Genomic DNA, 23,429 nt, shown 5'->3' on the forward strand with positions numbered 1-23,429 from the left:
TATTTTAGTATTTTTGTTCCTTTAATTTATGACTGTCTATACTCTGTCTCTTTAAAGAGTTTGTTTTTCTTTAAATGATTTATTTCATTTTATAACTCTCTATACTTTTTTCTTCTTTCTTCCGAGACCTACATACATTTATCCAACATATGGCCCATTGAAGGTCTCCCTCTTTTTAAAATCTGAATCTGTCTTTATTGTGTATCTGTAATCATATTCTGACCAGAAGTGTCCCCCCTTTTGTTAAATGCTAAGCAGATGTGACTAGAGCCATCCAGGCCAGCCCTACCTGCTTGCTCTGCCCAGTCCAATGTGGCAGAGGCATGTCTGCTGCCTTTGAGACCCATGTTCACTACCCCATTTTAGGCACACAGCAGGTCTATGTTGCTATTAAGCAAGCTGTAGCTCTCTACTCACAGACCTCATTAAACCGCTCTGTTGCCAGACCTCCAAAAAAGTTAGTCTTTCTTGCTGGCAAACCAGGAAGCCTTCTTAAAGGAGCTGTGAAGTTTTTGCTGCTACCTCTGACTCAAAAATTGTACCTCTTTTTTTTTTTTCCTAGCAAACAGAGCCCACCCGAGAAAATGATGTTACCAAAAACTCTGTCGATTTGTGTCTATAATTCCTTTATAAACTTTCTCAGATTTATATGGATATAATTGACCATGTTGGAGAACTGAATTGTAGGCAAAGGCTGCTTGTTTGCTTCTCAGCCACCCAGACTCCTGAAATAATGACACAGAAACTATATTATTTCCAATACTGTTTGGCCAATAGCTTAAGTGTATTACTAGCTAGCTCTTGCATCTATAATAGTCCATTTCTATTATTTTAATATTTTACCATTAGGCTCATGGCCTACCAGCAATTCCAGCTGGCAGCTTGTATCTTTCCCCTCTGGTGGCAAAAGATGTAAATTTGGATTAGAGAGAGAGAATCTAGAAGGAGCTGGAAGAAAGGAAAAATGATCAAATTGTATTGTATATAAAAATGTTTGTCTTACACATAGCTAAGCAGTATGCCAAGCTTGATAAATCCTGCAGAAGAGGTGAGGAAGGGTTAAAGAAATTGGCTGAGTCAAGAACATCACAAGAAAACTGATAGAATTAACTAACCTGGGCTCAAGGGAATCACAAAGCCTGAACCTACAACCAGGGAACCTACATGTGTCTGGCCTAGTCCTTCATATATAGACAGTTGTGTAGGGCTTTCCTCTTGTGGAGCTGCTAACACTTGGGCACAGAGAAAATCTCTGACAATTGTGCCTGCTTTTGGGACCCTATTTCTCATACATGCTTTCTTTGTCCAGCCTCAATAAGAAGGCAATTCTTAATATTATTGTAACTTGACATGCCATGTGGTTGATATCCACTGGAGGCCCCCATTCAGAATGGCAACAGAGAAGGAGTGAATGATAAAGCAAATTACTGTTTTTAAATGTGGTTAATTTTAAATTCTGGGGACAAATTTTGAAAGGGATTCATGGTTCATTTTTTTTTAATTTATAAATTTCTCTCTATTTTACAACAACAGAATAAACACCTCTTTTATGCTTCAATTTATAATTTTCATTTTCCATGTGTTCATAGCTACCATTGGAATGTAAAGCCTATGAAATTGAGTCTAGATATATTGAAAATTATTGTTTGGACTAATTCTAGATCATGTATTTAAGGTATAAGAAGAAATAAATAAATTAATTAATTAAATAAAAGTTTTGTCAAAAACCTATCCTTCTATAGATGGGTTTAACAAAAAAAGATAATTTCAGGACTACATTACACATATCTGGGAAGACATTACATCATCACCTTAAACTGTTTAGATTCATCAATAAATAATGTGAAAGGTATATAATAAATTACATATGTATTTTCAAAATATAATAATTATTTTCATAGGGGAGTTATTATTTGTTCTTATCAATAGCACACAGCATATATTTTGTTGTGTTGGTTCAGAGTTATCAGACTGTATATTTTATTGATGAAAAGTTCATGTTTATGTTTGTACCGTGATCGAGATGTCTACCAAATACACAGAAAACACTGAAATCTTTTTATTTTGTTACTACCTCTTTCCTTCTTTTGTAGTTTTATTATTTTGTTACATTTTAGTGTTTTAATTGAAATGGAATTAATATCACTTCCCCTTCCATCCATTCCACCTAAACATTCAAATTTCCTCCGTTCTAAAGTTGATAGCTTATGCTTCTTTAGTATTTTTTTTTTCATTTAAACACTGCCTGGCCCATTAGTTCCAGCCTCTTATTGGCTAGCTCTTTCATACTATTGATTCATCTAGCATGTTTGTGTGTTTGTGCGTATGTACACATGCATGTATATCACAAATATAAGTAAATACAGACCAAAGATTCTGTTTTTTGCAGTTGTCATGTATATGGTCTCATGTCCACTCAGTATTGATTAGCCAATAATTGGCTCATTCCTGAGAAAGAACAAATTTATTTCCCCCAGCAGTCATTAGTTCCTTGTAGTTGTTTGGCTGAGGGTAGAATCCCTTTAACTTTTCACTTTTTATGTAAACTTGTCTATTAATATTTCCACTTTTCTTGTATAGTTCTCTAGTAAGTATAGAAGATACTGTTTTGATCCAAAATTCTGGATAGTATGGATGTGACAAATTTTTACCCCCTCTACCAAGTCACTGATTCAGGAGACATAATGTGCAAGTTCCATTACAGCTAGGCTCCCAGAATCTAGGCAAAGACATTGTGTTCATTTGTACTTTTCTATGATAATCTCCATTTGATGTAATGAGAAACTTATCGATGAGGGATGATAGTTTCATGTGTGTTCAATTGTGTCTTAAAAAAAGTTGATCTACTTGAGCTGAGAATGCCTCAGAAGACCATAGACTAAGAAAAACACCACTTCCAGGCAGAAGAATCCACCGTTTGAATGGTCCGTCAATGTAGCCCAAGTAACTTTCAAAACATTATAGATTGTTGATATATTCATTGGTTGCCTATTAGGAACTGATGGTGGGCCCATACACTTAGGAAACAGAATCCAAATGTTTAAAACTAGATCTTCTTTGAAAGCCTCTTCCCTGTAGTCTACATCCATTCTTCTAGGAAATCCTATGCAAAATCTAAGAAAGAAATTAAATAATACTCCCCCACAGTATCTCTTTTTTATCTATAATAATTATTAGTATAGCAAGAAATTTATGAAGGTATAATAAGTCTCCTTCTCCTAACAGCTATCAACTGCCAGAAACTCTTCAGCTATGTAAAGGATTTATGAATGTCCTGTACATATATACTGGAATTTTGGCTGGGTGATCTTGTGCAGGTATTAAGCATGTAGCCACAGCTGCTGTGAAGTCTTATGTTCAGGAGCCCTGCACTGTCTAGAGAACTCTATTCAGAAAAGCTTTTATTTAGCTGATATTTTAAGCAGAGCTGTGATGATCATATTAACAAGAACTACAGTCTCAAATAAAGAGGGAAGCATATTAACCAGACTTAGAAAGTCTCATATACATGTATACAAATGTCATATGTAAATATATAATATCATCTACACACTTTTCAAATGAAGAAACAATTCCTGTACCAAATGTAACAATCATAATGTGTATAAGAATAAACACAAAAATGAAGGAACCTTCAAAATTATGTAAGCGGAAAGAGAATGAGAAATGTACCAACTTAGGGCCAGTTTTTAATGCTACTCAGAATAACGAATGCAACTATAAACAGATCAATAAAGTCATTGAAACTTCTAAATAGCATTATTCACCACATATGACAATGATGGCATGAAGTCAATCCATTAGCAACATAAAACATTCTTTTCAAATTGAGACAGAGCACTTGGCAATATAAATGCTGGTTAGCACCTTTAAAAATTCCTGATAAATTTTAAAGTGTTTCAAGTAATGTTATAAAATGTGTTCATGAAATAAAATTTGTTGGTCTTTTCATGTAGAAACTTATAACTAAAAATTCACAAATACCTTCAATTTAAAACTTACAGGGCATTATAAGACAGAAATCAGCAAATGAGTAGTTAGAATCTCTAAGAAACACATAGACTATTATAACTATGTGTATTCCAATTAGTGTTCGCTATCTATGTTCTTCCAATAGGAGGTGTAACACTTATCATTTCCTCACTTTAGAAATCACATATTTTCTATTTGAAAGTAATCAGTGACTGAAGAATAAATCTTGGAAAATTTCTTAAGACTCTACAGTGAAAACAAGGGGGATGATTATGCAAATCAATGTTTTTTCAAGTTGATGAATATTCCATAGTTATTAGAGTGTCATATTCTAAATTCCCTTCTGTAAAGTTCTGTTCTTTATATTTTAGACTAATATGTTTTTACAGTTATGTGTAGTATATGCTCTAATAATGTATATTTTAAGTATATATTGACTAATTTAATGTTGTCACTTACTATTGAGTAAATATCTCTCTATATATGAATATTATATATATATATATATATATATATATATATATGGCAAAATAAAATAGGGTATGTGTTTATCTCTGCCTGTCCATCTGTGTGGTGCTGTTTCGTGTGCACAATTCTGAAGTTGTGACATATTTGAACTTGGATTCAAGAGTAATAACAGTAAAAATGATTTCTGAGGTAAGATTTCTAAGTTGGTCCAGAGCTTGCTACAGGTGTACCTCTACAATGTTTCCACTTCAAAGTCAAAATATAATTATTTATACTCAGAAAAAATAGTACCTGTTATGAATTTTTATATATTATTCATGTGGAAATCCATATATCTGAATCTATGTACATTACCTACTGCCATAAAATCTTTCTTCACAAGCCTTGTGATGACAAGTGAATTCGGTGTAAGTCACCTACTGGCATCTGCAAAATGAATCATCTGTACCACTTAGTAATTAAGGTCCTCCTCTGCTAAGATTGTTCTTTGTTGAATATCCATCAAACAGGTGTATTCAAATGTCTCTTGACCATCTCTCAAAATTTTCTTCATTAGTATTCATTTTATTGAGAAACATGTCTTTCAACTCTAGTTATTTTCATAATTTCACATTTGATTAGGCTGGGAATTATTAGAAGTAGGCATTAGAGCTCAAATATTTTCAGTATCCTGGCCTTGTAAAGCAGTCCTTAAGTCTTTTAAATCATCTCTTATGTAATAAAGAAAATGTCTACTTTCAAGAAAATGAACTAATAGGAGTACTATTGGGAATAGTATCAATTCAAATTTACTAACCTGCTAATATTCAAAGATGTTGCAGGAAGGGGCTACATTATTCTATCTGAACACTGTGTGAGTGCTGTCAACCATGGGAAATATATGCAAACCATGTTCATCTTCTGCTCCATTCTCGCCTATTAGGAGATAATCACCTATGAGATTAAACATATAGGATGACAAAGAGAAGTCATGCATGAGTAAAAGCAATGCAGACACTGAAGTCAGTTCTTCATTTATAAGGCCAGTTAGTTCTGATCTGTATAGTCTACTGTCTCTGGACAAAGTAGCCTTAGTGTACATGACCTAACTGTATTAAGGTTTCTATTGCTACAGCAAAACATCATGACCATAATCAAGTTGGAGAGGAAGGAGGTTATTCTGCTTTCACGTCCACAGCATTATTCATCATTTAAAGAAGACAGGACAGGAATCCAAACTGAGAAGGGTCTGGATGCAGGAGATGATGCGGAGATCATGGAGAGTTGCTGCCTACCAGCTTGTTTATGTGGCTTGCTCAGCTTACATTCTTAAAGAATTCAAGACTAGCTGTCCTGTGATGGCACCACCCACAATTGCCCGAGTGCTTCTCCACTGATCATTAATTCAAAAAATTGCCTTACAGCTGGATCTCATGGAAGCATTTCCTCAACTGAGCTTCTCCTTCCTTTCTGTTTGTGTCACATTGACAGACAAGACCTGATAGTATGCAAGCTTACAGCTAAAAGTTTAGTCATGTTCATTTAATAATAACTAGCAAGAGATACTTACATGGATAATAACTATCAGCAGAGAGTATTAAGGTGTTTCTCTAAAATTCTTAAGAATAATGTTGTTATTTACACAAATCATCTTTTTGCCATTCTGAAAACTATGCTGACATTGTAGACTAATAATAGATAGCATGTAGAGAATAATGAAGAGACTCCATTGTGAAGTGATAGACATTTGACTCAGTATGTATCTTCACTATACATAATGCTTCTGTTGAAATTCTTATTTCATGGATTTCTCTATACCTTATTCACCACCACTGAATTCTATAGGGTCTACATCTGACAAGAATTATTTCATTTCATCATTAGTTTTGTAAGCATTCAGTTTACAGGCTTTCAGAATTCGTAATTGTTTAAGGCATGAACACACATACACACAGAGACACACACACACACAGACACACACATATATGCATTTTGTTTCCATTAGAAATAACACTGGACATCAACATACCACAATGCTAGAAGAAAACATGGATTTGACCCAAATAAACACACACAACAAACAGAAAAATAAGACAAAATGCAATGTGACTTACCAACTATTATGATTCAGTACCCTGTAATGTTGACTAGAGTACACATATAATGGCTTCTCAAAATGTGTTCATGTCCTATCTTGAACATTTAAGTAAAAAGTGATTTTACAGATCAGGCTAATAAATGTGAAAAAATGAGTAATAAACACTATTTTGATACTTTTTTATTTCTTACAAAGTAAGAAACCACGAATCTAAGTCAAAGGAAACATGTTGAGGGAAGTAGAGATCTGAGAAATGAAATTGCTGGAGTTTAAGACATTAAAGTCTTTATGATTTCTAAACACAACAGTAATAAATTAATAGAGTAGCACCAATACATAAAACATTAACTGTCAATGTGAAGAGAGCTCTTGCTGTAATAAAATGCTAGAAATTCAGTCATCCTCTTTGTGCTTCTGGGTGTGAGGAAACCAAATTGAAGGTCAGGAGACAATTACTGAAATCTGTAGTATCCTTGGAACTGCCTTAGTGCCTGCAGACAGAAAAGATCTTATTCGAAGATGCTTTGTGGAAATTCTTGCCTGTGATAAATAGGACAAGCAACTTTATTAATTTCTCAGTGTGACTAAGCTTTCCGGCCATCATATTTGTTTTCATTGCTTTCTCTGAGGAGAGGGAAACAAAGAAGATAAATGCCTACTCATGTGACTAATGTCTTGTGTAATTCAAGTGTATACTGCATACCTGATGCAAGCAGAGACTGATGAAGTTATACTTTGGATCTCTAGTTTTTAAGCTATATTTTGCTAGCAAGTAGCCAAAATGTGGTGAAAAATGAATGCCAATTTAATCAAATTGACACAAAATCATGAAAGCTACTATTTTAAAAATTGTTACATTTGAGATTGATGTGACATTCAGCTGCATTAGATAACTGCCTAACACAATTTTATGTCAGAATTACAGATCAAAGACAGAAGGTAGGAGACTCACATCACAATTTTTCTTTGTTTTATTATAAATGCCAAATGATAAACTTAATAAGCATTGATCAGGAAATACATGTGAGCATTTCAGTATGAAAAAAATTCACTTTAGAACCAACGCTTCTTAACTGGGGCACAGAATCAATTTCTACATAGAGTTCTCAAGTCCACAAAGAGCAATATGAAGAACATCAGGTTGTTGAGTATAGATATTTTTTTCCTGATTCCATATTTGAGTTTACTCATAATCATCTATTTGCATACTTGTAATATTTAATCATGGTTGTCAACCTGAATGTTTCTGTATTTGGGTATAAGAAAAGTGACTAGGCAGACCTATGAGGGAATTCTCTTGACTGGTTATAATCTTGGATCTTATAATGTCACAGGAATCACGGTTAATCTGAGCTCCGCAGTTGAAAGAAGGAAGCTGTGTCTCTTTGACTGCTTTTCTTCACTGGATAGTTTATCTGTTCTGCAGAGGCATTACTTGGTTGGTATTGTATCTCTGGGATTCCAAGGGAAACTGAAGACAAGCAGAGACAGTTACTTGCTGGGAAACTGAACAACTACCAGATTTATGGTCTTCCTGTTTGGAGACAGCTATTGTTGGATTAACCAGATCACAGCGCATTGGCCACAATAACGAAACTTCATTTTTGGTATACATGTGTTAGAATATTTTCAAATGCATCAATATTTAACAGTCTATATATTTTAAGAGTATATATATATATAATCACATTGTAAAAATTATTTTACAATTATTTTGTGAAAAAGAAAAACATGAAACAATTTCCTTATCTTTTTAAAATGGATACTAAATTTTACTTTCCTAGTTTTTAATTTGGTAAAATAATCACATACATTTCTCTGATCATGTTTATTTTAATATTCCTATAAAATATTCAAACATAGAAACAAAACTTCATAATCACAGTTGACTAATTCAGCATGTGTCTCATTTCCACTATCCTTGTGTTCTGCTTGAAATTTTTATTATAAATTGGATGTGAATTCTGTTTTCTCTAGTCATCTCACAAATACAAAGAATGCAATTTTCTTAACAAAACAAATATTTTGTTTTAAATGACTCTCCTATGAAATTTGTAGTTGAATTGCTTCAATTTCTAAGTAAGATTGTGCACAAATGTGACTTGGCTTGATTCTGTCATATTTTTTCTTCTATTCTATGTTTTGATCTTTTTAAGTCAATTTGAGACTAATAAATGATAGAAAAAGGATAGAAGTGGACAGAGTGGAGATTGATGGGGCAGCTGATGTAATGGGATGAGCTGAATCACAAGTTTGCCTACATTTTTCAAATAGGACACAACTCCAGATTTTCCCTTATGATTTACTATACTAATAATACAGTACTTAAAATACTGTTGCATTTGACAATATGCTACACAGTTTTTAAAACATAAATAAATAGACACAAAAAATGCCTCCTCTGAATGATAAAAGCTACTTTGGAGAATTTAACCAAAAAACGGGATGTTCTTGTTTTGGAGAAGAACTCTGTTGAAAGAAGCCCCTTATAAAAATTTGACATTTAGCCAAGTGGTGGTGGCGCACACCTTTAATCCCAGCAATTGAGAGGCAGGTACAGGCAGATCTCTGTGAGTACAAGGCCAGCAACGTCTACAGAGTGAGTTCCAGGACAGGCTCCATACCTGTAGAGAGAAAGCCTGCTTTAAAAACAAAACCAAATTTGACATTTAGTATTATTGATATTTCTGCTTATTTATTTGTTTTGTTTTAAAGGATTATTTTATAGTGACTTAACAACAACAGTAAAATAAATTAACCAGTGCAACAAATTATAAATCCTCTATATAAATGTCTATTTATGAAAAATGACCCCCTTCCAAAAAAAAGCAATCTCAATACTGAAAGGGTATTTTGAAACATACAAATTATCTTATGTTTATAATTTTAAAATGTAGCATTTTAATTACATTTCTCACTTTTCTTTCCTTCCTCCAGACCCTCTATGCCTCTCCCTTTTAGAGGTCTTTCAAATTCATATCTTCTTTTATTTATTGTTATTGCATGTGTATGCATATACATAAACATTACTAACTATACCTTCCTCAGTCTGTATGATGAGATTTGTATGTATGCTTTTAGCGTTGTCCAACTGATGTAGGGTAACCAAATTGTGTTTTCTTTACTAAAGGAGACTATTTCTACCACCCTTACCAATTCTATAATTCTTTGTATAGTCTCCTGTTTCATTGGATTTTCCACTTTCACTTTGTCATGAGTACTGGTGTGAGTCTTGTTAAGATCATGTTTGTGAAGCCGTGTTGCTAAGACCTGTGTTTTCAGCGTGGGGACTTCTAAGGAAGACCAAAATTAGACACTAAAACAAATGTGTTTTATATCAGAAAAGAAAATATAGTTGTGATGTATCGATTTACATAGTCAGTTTCTTTAACACCTTTCTTTTAAAGTTAATAATGTAAAAAAGAATTTCAGCATAAAGTGGAAATGGATATTAGTTATTTAGGTCTAAATTTATCTATAATATCTTCCTTTTTTCTCTTTATTTTTTTTAAACTGCGCCTTCTGTTTGCTTATGTAAGTACTGCTTCCAAAATTCATCTTTTCTGAGTAAATTATTTTTCCAAAGACTTATTTCTTTATTTTGTAGATCACATGACTTGGCAGCAAATCATTCTGTGTGCTAAAGTATTATTTCTTAAACATAGTAGGATCCTTAAGCTCATGCATTGAAAGTGAAATATGTAGAAAATCAGCAAAACAAGAAGTGTCTCTGATACTCAAGTAGACGCAAACTTCCCAATACACAACCATAATAAGAAAATTTCATTAAGGCTCTATGTCTGGGTTCCTATCAAAGGATCTAGAGATACAGTAGTCTATGGTCAGATTCACACAAATTTATTTCTCATTGTTTCCTTGTTGATACTAATGATGCTTATGGGACAGTCTATCTGAATCATTTATTTTTTTTTCTGATCAGGGCACTGTTGATAGGCCATAATGCTATAATTCAATTAAAACAAGATGGCAGAAAGGATTTGTTTTCTGGCTGCCTAGTGATATGTTTGTAATTTCCAGAAACTAAGATTTTGTTACATAAAAGCTCTCTCACTAGTGAGATAGAATTAGAAAAAAACATAAAATTTGACACTTTATTAAAGTAAAAGTATCTTTACTATTAATATACAAATGGTGAAGAGTGACAATTTTGAAATACCATAAGCCATACTTTCAATGTCTTTCATAAATACAAAACTTCAACATTTGCAGTATACTTTTTACAGTTTAGACATATATATACAGCATTTCATAGGGACATACTATATTGAAATAATAAGAAAACATGATAGTTAACTATACACAATTTGGATAAAATGTATAAGTTAAAAATATGTGATGTCATGTTTTATTATTTGAGAATAAAGATAGAATTTCCATACCTCCAAATGTGTTTTTAAACTCTTTTGTAATTGTTGATTTTGTTCTCAAAGGGTTAGAGACAAATCCTTAAGAAACATTTTTTGAGAATGCAAAATTTTTTTGTTTTTAATTATATAATTTTATAGCACGGTGTTAGTTTAAACATCATATTTTCAAGTTGAATTATAGAGTTTATCTCTGTTAAATGATCTTTCAGATGCTGTTAGAGTTTTGTCTTTGCTCTACTTTCATTGGCATAACCATTTACCTAAAAATGATTTTATCCCTTGATTAGGCATTTCTGTATCTTAACTCTTCTGTTTGTTATTGATAGAAATGCTCCAAAGATCATTTTCTTATTTTCTTCCATTCAAGGCTAAAATTAGACACTAAAGATATAGGATTGTAAATTAGAAAAGAATAAAGTTGTGATATATACATTTACATTGGAAATTTCTATAAAAATCATCATGAACAATGTTTGGTCAGTAATGAGAAAATCATGTCAAACTAAGATTAAAGAAACTATATTAACTAATTGATTTAAATTATCATAAAACTATGTAGTAATAATGAATAGTTTGTAAGACTACTAAATATGTTAACAAATAAATATTCACCATTATATATAATATAAATGTCATAGACTTATATGAAAAAAATAGTTATTATTTTAGTAATCTTGTATAGTGTGGATAAGTAGCTCCATCTACATGGTTGAACACAATTTAAAATAATAAAATAGTGAAGCCTGGAAGAAAATTACATGTACTCAGCACTTACTATTGCTAGGCCTTTTATAATGTTTTCATTTATACAAGCAGTTGTTTCATATTAGAATATTATTAAGACTATATATATATAATATTATCTTTAATAATTTAACTTCTGTGATTAAATTTTAATTTTCAACCAAACACAATTTAAGTTTAGCATATGAAATTCTACCTATATGCTATTTCAGTTTTAGACAGACTATTCCGAAGGGTTAATAAGGAGTGGAAATTGAAGATATATAAAAATGTTCTCATTGTAAATGATTTCAGATTTAATGAAATGTTTTGAAAAGAAACAGTCCCTCTAAATTTTCCATGAGAAAATCAAACTAAACATTTACATTATTTTCCATGAAAAATAATGTAATTTTAAATAGCTATTATATGCATCACCAATATTTTTAAATTAAAAATGTAAACTTCTCTTACTATTTCAATTATAGATATTTTGATATTTGTTTATCTTGCCATCACATGGATGATTTATGATCTCCACAAAACAGTGAAGACCCAAGTGACCCCATAGTAACCGCCCTGGTTGCAAATAGCATCTGTTGTATTTCTTAGAGCTAATATCACAATTTTCCAAATACATACTTATCATCTAGAAAAACAATACAGATCCAACTAAAATATCTTATTAATGGACTAAAGTGTTGTTTTATTGTAAATAAAAATAAATTTGATTGTATATATATTGTGGGTTACAGTAAAGTTTATTAATTGATTGTAAAAAAATCCAGGTTTAGTGTCATATGCATGATCAAAACACATATAGTAGTTGTAGTTTTTCTTTAAAGGAATGTCATGCTATTATAAAGGCACAAATACCTGTTAATTATTCAAAATAAAGAGATGATTTTAATATACAAATAATTGCTATAACTTATGATTCATTCGATTACTAATATCTATTTTATTTATATAGATTCTTAACACAAAAAATCTAAGATTCATATGAAGTTTGTCGGGTCAAAACTATTTTGAAATAATGATATAGGTATTAAGATTAAAAAATAAAAGTTTTAAAGACTGTTAATGTTAGACATTAGTATAAATAGAACAGTAATATATCTTATCCACAAAATAATAAATTAACCTGTTGAAATCACAATTTTGATGCATTCAAACATCAATGTAAATTATTTTGAAATATTTGTGTCAGTTTTAAAAATACAACATGTATTAAAATTCAAATATTACATTTTTCTCTCTTGGGGTGTCAAATATAGATTGTCATTTTATCAGCTCCTAACCTTACATTTGCACCTTTTTAAATTGGTGTAAGGTTCAGATTACCATAACAATACTTAAATTTTGTCCAGTGGACATTTTGTTATAACATGGAAGTGGACTTTCAGATAGTAAAAGTTACATAAATTCATTTAGACTAAAATAGAATTAAAAACTAAAAAAAATCATTTCAGGCTTACTTATAAATTGAGAATTCACTATATGGCATTCTCATTTGGATACTTTACAAGCTGTGTGATTAGGAGAATTTCTTTGAAATCTTAAAAAGTTTACCACATCAATATGTTGTCTGCAGAGAATTGATTTCTAAGACACCACAAATTCAGCATCTCTGAAACACCTGAAAGCATCCATGGACTCTATCCAAAGTTTTCCAATGGCTCCATACGATGACAAAAGATTTAAGACTATGTGTATAAATTTAATTCAGTTTTTTTTACATAGAAAAACTGAAGACATGATAAAATTAAAGCTTCAAATTGAGAAAACACAAAAGATATTTTGCTCTCCTTATTTCTCTGTTCTTGTGTTATAGCACACATATGACAATTCAAAACATGCTAAATTGCTTTACCAGTCATACAAATTATTTTATAGCATTAATTTAAAACCATGTCGTTCTATTGAGGAAAAAAATCAGTGTTCATGGCTTTTGCTTCATAGACACCACTACTAAGACTGTTCACTTACACAAACAAATAAATTCAAGTATTTTGACTAATTTTAGTACATTTGGTACAAAGTAAAACAAGCAGAAAGAAGTACACCTTAAAGAATGAAACTAAAAAGACCCGGCAAACATAAGCTAAACACCCTATACAAATCAATCGAGAAAATGTTTGGTAAGCAAGTTTGAAAAGGGTTAAACTGGTTTGTTTGCTTATTTTAGATAGACACCGTTCAGATTCTTAATTAGGTTTTGGGTTTTTTCCCTCTGTCTTTCTCTCTCTCTCTCTTCAGAATATGCCAGGATTGGCATCAAGGAGAGACCCCTGCAATAATCCAGAATTTCCTACAAAGCACTGTGAAGATTAAAGCATCTTTTCATGCAGTTGGGCACAGTTGGTCTAGCTGACAGTCAGCAGGTGAGGTAAAAGATACAATAAAACATTTATCTCTCCTTGGACGGCAAGTTTAAACACTTTACCAAGAGAAGTATTCCAGAGTGGCACTAATGTTGTATATAATTTTCAAGAAATTACCTCATAGTATAAGAGCAGGGCCATCTTCAGTGTTAAAAATATTCATCCAATGAACTATGAGAATGTGGTCTCAAATGCACCAATATTGGAGCTATTCACTTGGTACCAGAACACCAAAGTCTGTGAGGAAGAGGGAGACTATAGTAGCTTTAGGAACTCTGACTTAAGAAATCATTTAACCCTGCTCCCCACCTATGTATATTGATAGCTACAAATCTTTTTTTTTCCTTTTACATACGTTAAATCATAGTTCAGACTTTGACCTCAGGGAGTTTGCATAGCTTGTAAGTTAGTAACTATCATATTCTTGTGTAATCCTTAAGAAATAGTATTAGAAAGTCTATATAGAATAGCTAAATGATTGTTTTAACTGTAGCTGTTTATTAAATACCTTAAAATTGGTGTAAAATGGATTTTAAATTGTACTACTTGAAAATAAGTCAATAGTAGCATTTCAGTTCTTCAATCCTCTTGGAACATTTGAATGTTTAATTAGTTCACTCTAATATATACTTTCAATGTTATTAGCCACTTACATTTAAAGAGGGATACATAATAATAATAATAATGACCACCTAAATCTATATACCAAAACATATCTAATATGACTCGAAGTACTTAAAAACAACTTTATTTTTTGATAAATTATATATATAAATAAAAATAATCATGTATTTATAAATATATCAAGAAAGCATATTGGTATTTTCCCATTTAAATTCACTTTATTTGAAGCTGAGGGCAGAAATCAATACCATTTTTACTTGTAATACATTTACGTTTTGTGTAATCCACTGTGAGTGAATATGGTATACATAAAAAGAGATTTAGGGAGTTTTTCTAATCTAATTTTACACACAACTAATCTTCTTTCTGATGTGTAAGAGTTTAGATCTGGTATCACTGTATCCAAGATCAATGTCAAAAATGCAATGTGGTCATACGTTGAAACAAGTTCTCTAACATTTTTTCACTTTCTAATATCTGCAAAAGATAAATGACTGGCTCCTTCCAGCCTGGGTTCCCTGAAATTTTTTTGATAAAAAGTATAACCTTTGTTATGTGCCTTCATCTTAATCTGAAAGCCATTTTAATAGTGTGTTTGCCCAAGATAAGATTCATCAACATGCAGGGCTTTTGTACACATTTATCTCAGAATAATTTTGCTCTGCCTTCTATCACAACCTAATATTTTTGAGAGCTGAAATACATCCGTTGGTGCTACATAAAACAAAATTTTAAAAAGAAAAGCCCTTTAGCCATATAATAAATTGTAACACTTCAGTCATAGAATCAAACTGATAACCAAACCTGGTGCCAATCAAGACTTTATACGGAAATACTTAACAAAACCAACAACCACAACAGCAATAACAAAAGGAAATGAACTGTGACAGGAGGAATTGATCATATGTATATGTGTACAAGCTATTCCAAGCTAGACGTTTTCCAAGAAATTAAGGTCAATGGAATAGATTTGGTCAAAGTGTCACGGCAATCCAATTGCTCTTTGCGGTGCTAACCAAGGTGCTGAAACTTGTGGTCATGCTTTGCTGTCATCTTCTTTAGACTGGATGATGTCATTAGACACTTTAATTTCTATAGTTTCTGCATTTAGGACTTCTTTTCCATTGTCTTCTTTTAAAGGCAATTTTCTGAAAATAAACAGAGAGATTACATACTAAATTTCTAGAGATAATTTAAAACATGTTTCTAACCATTTCAATTATTGAATTTCATTTTGCAAATGAAATATGCTATATTTTTCAAAGAAAAAGATAAGTTAATTTAAATAGTTTTTTCTTCTTTGAAATTATAACATTTTTCCTTCCTAGTCCTTCCTGCTAGCATTCTAATATATTTTCAATTGTTATCCTTTAAATCCTTAGCCTCTTTATTTCCAAATGTTACATGCATATGTGTATATATATCTTCAAATTTATTTTTAATTCAGCCTACACAGTCACTATAATGTTCCCTATATGAATATTTTCAGGCACATTTCTTTTAAGTTTTGAAAGAATTTATTATAAAATAAACTAGAATGTAATAAAGTAGTTTGCATTTGCCATTACCGTCATAAGAATGTAAGGTGATACACAGAATATTTGAAAAATCTATTTGTAAATATAGGTGAGCATAATTGTTCATTATGGATAACTTTGATTTTATAATTTAAGATTAAATTAAAAATAAATTGCCAGCCGTGCGGTGGTGGCACACGCCTTTAATCCCAGCACTTGGGAGGCAGAGGCAGGCAGATCTCCGTGAGTTCGAGGCCAGCCTGGTCTACAAGAGCTAGTTCCAGGACAGGAACCAAAAGCTACGGAGAAACCCTGTCTCGAAAAAATAAAAAATAAATAAATAAATAAATTGCCAGATTATAGTAGTCATCCTTAAATCCTTTCACTCAAGAGTCAGAGGCATGAAAAATCTTTGAGTTTGAGGCCAGCCTGGTCTACAGTGTGAGTTTTAGGACAGCTAAGGCGACACTGAGAAACCCTGTTACAAACTGCCTTAGCTCGCTTTAGAGAGGTTTTTCTGATTCAGAGGTAGCAGAAAGAAAAAAAAAAAAAACTGTGTGGTTTCAAAATGGCAGCTTCCTGAGCCATGCTAACAGCATGAACTCTGGCTTTTTCCAGAGGCTGAGCACTTGAATGGTGCTTGTGAGGAGTATACTGCAAGTTACTTGGTGGAAGCATAGGCCTACTAATTATTAGAGTTGATGTGGTAAGTGTGGCTCCCAGCTGGCTGTCTCAGAGGCAGTGAACAGACCTCTGACATGTAGGACAGAGCCAAAAGGCAAAACAGCCTTAGTGCTAGCCACACTGCTTTGCATTTTAAGAAATGTCCCAGTCAGAAAAGGATATACAATAAAGACAGATTCAGATTTTTAAAAAAGACCTCTAAATGGGTCACAATTTTGGATAAAAATAAGAAGTAGGCTTGGGAGAGAAAAGGAAAAGAATATAGACAGTTTTAAAGGAAGTAAATGTTTATAAAAAATAAAACAAAGTCTTTAAAGAGACAAAGTACAAACAGTCATAAATTAGAAGGACTAAAGAAAAATAAGCTATGCAAAGATGGAAATTACATGGCAAATCTGGATTATTCATATTACTTTGTTTTTCTTGAATTTTTGACTGTGAAGGAACTAAGTACAGTGAGACATTTCATTGTATGGGCCGCTAAGCTAAGCCAAAATATTTTAGAGGTACCTTGATGTCAAAATTTGGGTCTAAGGATATATTGCTTTGGAAAAGAGGTTCTAATTTTGTTTCCACAGTAAATGAGAACCTGTGGATTCCTACCAAACTAATGTGTTTGATGGACCAAAACCTCTCAAAAGGTCTTCATGAATTCTCAATTACTTCACCCAACAAAAAGGAAGGAAGCAGTTTGGAGAGAATTATGCTCAAATTCCCAAATTCTTTCTATAAATGTTTGTTTACATTTAAATGGTGATATGCTATAGAGATGGATACTTTGCATTAGCATAGATTTTGATTTATGGATGCAAATTTAAGGCCAATTTTGTTATATGTATATTTCTGCTCTTAATTAAGGTATTGTGTTTGTGCAGCTCATTTAAAAATGTAATGTATAATTAAGAAATACAGGTTAATAGATAGTCATCTATAATAGTCAAGTTTGTAGTTATATCAGTTAGGTTTTCTAGATATATAGAAATGTATTTGATTTAGATAGATATTCTATAAATTTTTCAGTGATCTTCAGAATATGGCATTTAAAATGTTTTAAGAGCATAAGACTTCCTATGACAATGAGACACATCTGGTACTGGCAGCACCAATCTACTTCAAGAGGATGATGGGCATCAAAGAGGCTCCCTACATAGTTTTTAGCCATTTGGGCAAGAAACTGCTCATATTTGTACTTTTTGACTGGAGTTGCAGGACCCACAGTAAAATGACCACTGAAGCTTACTAAAGAATTTGAGACAGTCCTTCAGGGTTCCTGCTTCATGAAAAAGTCTGAAAGACATTCTGCAGGAGACAGAAAAAAGTGACTAACAAACTGCCAATATATGCACAGCAGCAGTCTTTGAAATTTCCTGGTCTGTAGAAAGTATGCCAGATACTATGAGCCTGTAGGCTGAAGATGGATTCCTAGAGAAATGTTACAGAAGAACTCTGGGTGACTGTTCCGGTAGTAAGTTGTCTCTGTAAATTCTAAAGTTTTAGAAGTTGCTGAAACACACTCCCTTTACATAGGTAATATTATATCCTTCTGTGGTCTTTGATGTAGTTGAAGAATAGATAGTTATAATTATAGTTTTCCTTATTTATGATAAAAGATAAAGTATATATAAATATTGTAAATATATTTCTTGCTTAATAACTGTTTTGTTATATGTAGTTTTACTACATTAAAGCTAAAACCTTCCTCTTTTTTTAAACAGAATAGGGGAAATAGTGTGGGAAGTCCTCCTATATATGTGTTGCTTTTTTGGTTAATAAAGAAGCTGCTTTTGGCCAATGGCTTAACAGAATATAGCCAGGATGGAAGAGATATATAAAGAGTAGGTTGAGTCAGAGAGAAGCCATGTATCTGCCTGCAGGAGACAGACACGTCTGAACCTTGCTTGCAAACCACAGGCACATAGCAATACACAGATTTATAGAAATAGGTTAATTTAAGATATAAGAGCTAGCTAAAAATACACTTAAGCTATTGATCAAACATTACTGCAAATAATATAGTTTCTGTGTGTTTATTGCAGGAGTAGGCAGGACAGAAACCTATGGCAACAGTGGATACATTTGATTTCATAACTTATGTGTCAATTAAAATAAATTAGCAGATGGTGGTAGTCATCTTTTAATCCTTGCACTTGAAAGGCAGAGGCATAAAGTTCTCTATGAATTTGAGGCCAGCCCAGTCTACAGAATAATTCCAGGATAGTTAAGGCTACACTGAAAAACACTGTCACAAACTACCTCTAAAATAAATAAATGAATACAATAAAATAATTTATTTTTTTGAATTATTAAAAGCCTAAATCCTGACTTATGACCATTACTTGGTTTATCATCTCTAGTAATTATCACATGAGACTGACCTGAACTCTTCATATATGTGTCGCAGTTGTGTAGCTTGGGCTGCTTGTGGGACTTATAGCAGTGGGAGTAGGGGCTGCCACTAACAAGTTGACTGACTTTTATCAACCAGTTCCTCATACTGCATTGCCTTTCTCAGTCTTAAAACAATGGGAGGAGCTAAGTCTTATAGCAACTTGATATACCATGCTTTGTTGATACTCATGGGAACCCTTTCTGAACAGAAACAGTGTAAGAGTGGATGGGAGTCATTGTGCATGAGTGTAAAGGGAATGGGAGGATAGGAGGAGAAAAAAAAACTGCATTTGAGATTTAAAATAGAATACATTTGACCAATAATATAAAAAATAATAAAAAAATAAGTGGGTGGCATGTCATTACAGTTAAAAAATATTTGAGTCACCAATACCAATATTATTTTGAAATTAAAGGAAATTACTATTATTTATAAAGTTAATCCTTATATTTTATAATTATATTTTTGGGGCATTTTAGTATTATATTTTGTATTTTATAATACTAATGAGTATATGTTTTGAGAGTTGTTTCTTACAATGAAACAATACCTGCTTTTTAAAAGATGTATTATTTATGTATATGAATGTGTGTCTGCATATACATATGTGCACTGTATGTGTCCCTAGTATTTCTAGAGTCCAGAAGAATGTGTAAGGTTTCCTGAAACTGGAGTTGCAGATGGCTGTGAGGTATCATGTGGATACTATCTGGAAACTGAACATATGTCCTCTATAAGAGAAACAATTGATAGTAAACACTGAACCGTGTCTACAGTTTCCTTGTTTTTTTCAATGAAATTAAGATAGCTTTATTAAATTTTAATTAGACAGTATTGAATGAAAATTTTCTTTATTTGTATTACAACATTCACTAGTTCAGTATTCCATCTTATACATGCTACCTTGGAAACTAATACTTCCTTCTTTGACATAACAATGCTCTAAATGTTCACAAATATGATTTCAGCTGAACTTAGTCTACATGTTATATGGGAAAATTAATGTTGATACTTTAGTTCTTCTGAGTTCTCTTGCAATTTATATTATATTATGAATAATGAGAATAAACTATTTGTCATGAAAGTCCAAGCAATTATGCTAAAAGTAATCAATTTAATTCAGGGAGCAGTGATGTAACTGATGAGAAGGGCGGATTGTCAGTCCAGAAAAAGAGTAAAAGAGAGAAAGACTAAGGTACTCTTTGGTACTTGCCTGGCAGTCAATTCTATGAACAACAATACTAACTAACAACACTGCTAGTCAAGGCAGCATGATTGACTGCTAGAGTAAGCCAAATACCCCCTTATTATATTGGAGACCTGTTCCACAAAAAGGGTATCCATTCCTGATATTAGAAACTGGTTAAAAATAATGATTGAGAAGGTACCAGATTTGATCTTATTACTGTTGTTTGACTAAGTTGAAAAGTTTCCATACTTAACATTTATGCTTTTATACTTTGAAGAATGCTTCATTAAGTCTTAATCATTGTTTACATGTATGGTAGTTAATGCAGTGTCTCAGAGCTACTCAGATGCTTTCAATAGGTAATAGTTGAGAACTAATAACTAAGAAGGACATTAAAACCAAACACTCAAATAACCATTGAACATACAGAAGATGGGTCAAATGAATGAGTCCAATAGAGAGAATTTTCATGAATTGTTTTCTTCTCGAAATTATTGTCATTGATAACATGATCCAAATGAAGGGATAGCTGTCTAACCTTTACTAGTACAGTCTTAACATATCAATAGCTTCTCATGGATTAAAGGCATGATTTACAAGGCCATATATTCTCTTGCTGAACAACTGACTACTAATGGATTATGGGGCAGGAATAATCACTCCATTCTGTTGTAAACTCATTGATGAGTCTATCAAACTCCAAAGGATAGATAAACTCTTGGTCACAGAAGACACATGTTAAATACTCTTTTAATCATGAAACAAAACAGTGCCAGATGTGAGAAAAGGAGTTGTCCAGAGGAGAGAGGTTGACAATTTGTGATGAGAGAGTGTAGAGAAAGGAGGGATTGGAATGCATGAAGTATGTTTATGAAATTACCAAAGAACAAGTATGGTGAGAGTATATGAAATAAGAATTTGGTTAACATTCTAGTCATACTGCAAAAGTTATCAATAGTCAGCATGGTAACTCATTTCCTGCCACATACATATTTCAGTAAAATTTATTTATAATTTAAAATATGATTTTTCCACAAATTATCAATTAGTCTTATAAAATACAATTCTGAAATACATCGTTTTTATTGTTAACATTTTGCATGAGAATGTAAATATATACTTTAAGGCTTAAATTTTATGATATTGATAGAGAATTTTCAAGTGAAATAGCTCAATAAAATGGACTTCTGTAGCAAAATGATATATAATTTAAAATACAAAATAATTTTATTACTAATGATATTTTAATTTAATGCTACAAATAACTAAAATGCTTTACACTTTACTGTTACTTGTCTGCAAATATAAGCATTTGGAGCTACATACTCAGGTTCTGTTAATGGTGTGGTTTCGTTTGGCTCATTCACTGGACTGCCATCTTCATGATTAGTGATTCTTTCATCCTCTGTTCTCATTTCCACTATTGGTTCTTTTGACCCATCTTTCCTAAAAAAATATTAAGATATTTCATTCTTCAATGTGTCAATTGCTCATTTGTTACAACACACACACACACACACACACACACACACACACACACACACACAAAACTTTTAAACTAACCAAACATAGTATGTTTTCTTTTGAATTCATATTTCCATGATTTTTTACTATGTAACTGGAAATAAGTAATGCAGTCTCTTTTTATCATTACCGTTGTGTCTTTGTTATTGTTGCTTCCTGTTAGGAAAGGTAGTAAACATTTGTAAGTCTAGTGTCCAGAAACAAATTAGGAATATTGTAAATTTGAGGTCAGCTTTGACTATAGAGCAAGGCTATATTTCATAAAGATAAAAGAAAGAACATTGTTTTGCAAAAGTGGTTTGCATTTTAAAAATCTAGGTTTTAAAATTACAATAATTTATTAACAGAAGTTTATAAATATTTTCTTGCCTAATTAGGAAAGAAAGTGAAACATTTTAAAAACAATAAAGATATGTATAGTAGCATTGGAGACAATCACTAGAAATATTCAGTTAAATGATCTTGGAAATAAAATATACATGCCTTCCCAATATTGTAAGTTTATTTCATCTATAATATTTACCACAGGTCTCTCTCTATATATATAAAAATTATACACAGCAACAGCAATACTAACAACAATCTTATTGATAGAGTTTACCAAAGAACAACAGACAATACTAGAATGTAAACTATGATGAAAGAAAGAGAAATTGTACACTAAATTAATCCCACTGTTATTAATATGTCACATAAACTTTCAGTTGAAACTAACTTCTGCCTATTGCCTTTTGTTTCAATCTCAAACTAAAGATATATTTGGAAGAAATGAAACTTTTTAAGTAATTAATTAATTTATTTATGACATGTTTTGTGAGATGTGTGTGTTTTATAAATGTGTATGTATAGATGTGTGGGCACGTGTCTGTTGTGTGTACTTGTGGAGGATATATAAAATGATTTAATCTGAAATTCAAGAGACAGCCATAACAAAGCAAACTCGAAGATTAGCAAGGTAAGAAAAGATTCAGTGAATGACAAAACCATGTGTATGCATTAGTAATTATTAAATATAATATTGCTGTATTGGTTTAATGATAACATGAAAATGTAGCACAATAGTAAACACAAAAAAGGATCCATTCCTATCTGTCGAGCAGATATGGTTAAAAGATATTATGATTTGTAAGGAGCACATGTCAATTTCATTTATCAATACTTGTGTAAACATAGGTGAAAAGTGAAATTACTGAAAAGAATCTGGATCTCAACATCAAGTCCATTAGAAGTTTAATTTAAAATAAGGAACATAGCACTTTAGTGGGGATTATAGAAAGCTAACTTAATGATTTTTTATAGATCAAAACTTCCAAAATAGAATCAAATATAGGAAATTAAATATTTTATTATATTAAATGTAAATGTGTATATTTTTGAATGGCAATATTTGACATTCAAATGAATCATGAGAATGATTAAAGATTATATACAATAGATATGAGTTATATAATAGCAGAAATAAAATGGAGAAAATGTTCTTGCTCTGTGGC

At 31.8% G+C, this 23,429-nt stretch overlaps 1 protein-coding gene across 2 annotated transcripts in view; it reads right to left on the bottom strand.

Moving 5' to 3' along the window:
* Positions 1–8,914: 8,914 nt before the first annotated feature.
* The window catches only part of Ncam2 (neural cell adhesion molecule 2), a 402,352-nt gene continuing 387,837 nt past the window's right edge, over positions 8,915–23,429 (bottom strand). The window contains exons 17-18 of one of the 2 annotated variants that reach the window (XM_041678550.1): positions 21,742–21,861; positions 8,916–15,784 (exon numbers count right to left, since the gene is read on the bottom strand). In XM_041678550.1, coding sequence (XP_041534484.1) covers positions 15,673–15,784; positions 21,742–21,861 — 232 coding nt within the window. In that variant the 3' untranslated portion in view covers positions 8,916–15,672. Of the gene's footprint in view, positions 15,785–21,741; positions 21,862–23,429 lie in introns of both variants that reach the window. The other variant, XM_041678551.1, reaches the window with a different exon arrangement.

The sequence above is a fragment of the Microtus oregoni genome, unplaced genomic scaffold (assembly GCF_018167655.1).
Source record: "Microtus oregoni isolate MIOR12 unplaced genomic scaffold, Mior012 000030F_ref0000283, whole genome shotgun sequence".
Taxonomy (NCBI): Eukaryota; Metazoa; Chordata; class Mammalia; order Rodentia; family Cricetidae; genus Microtus; species Microtus oregoni.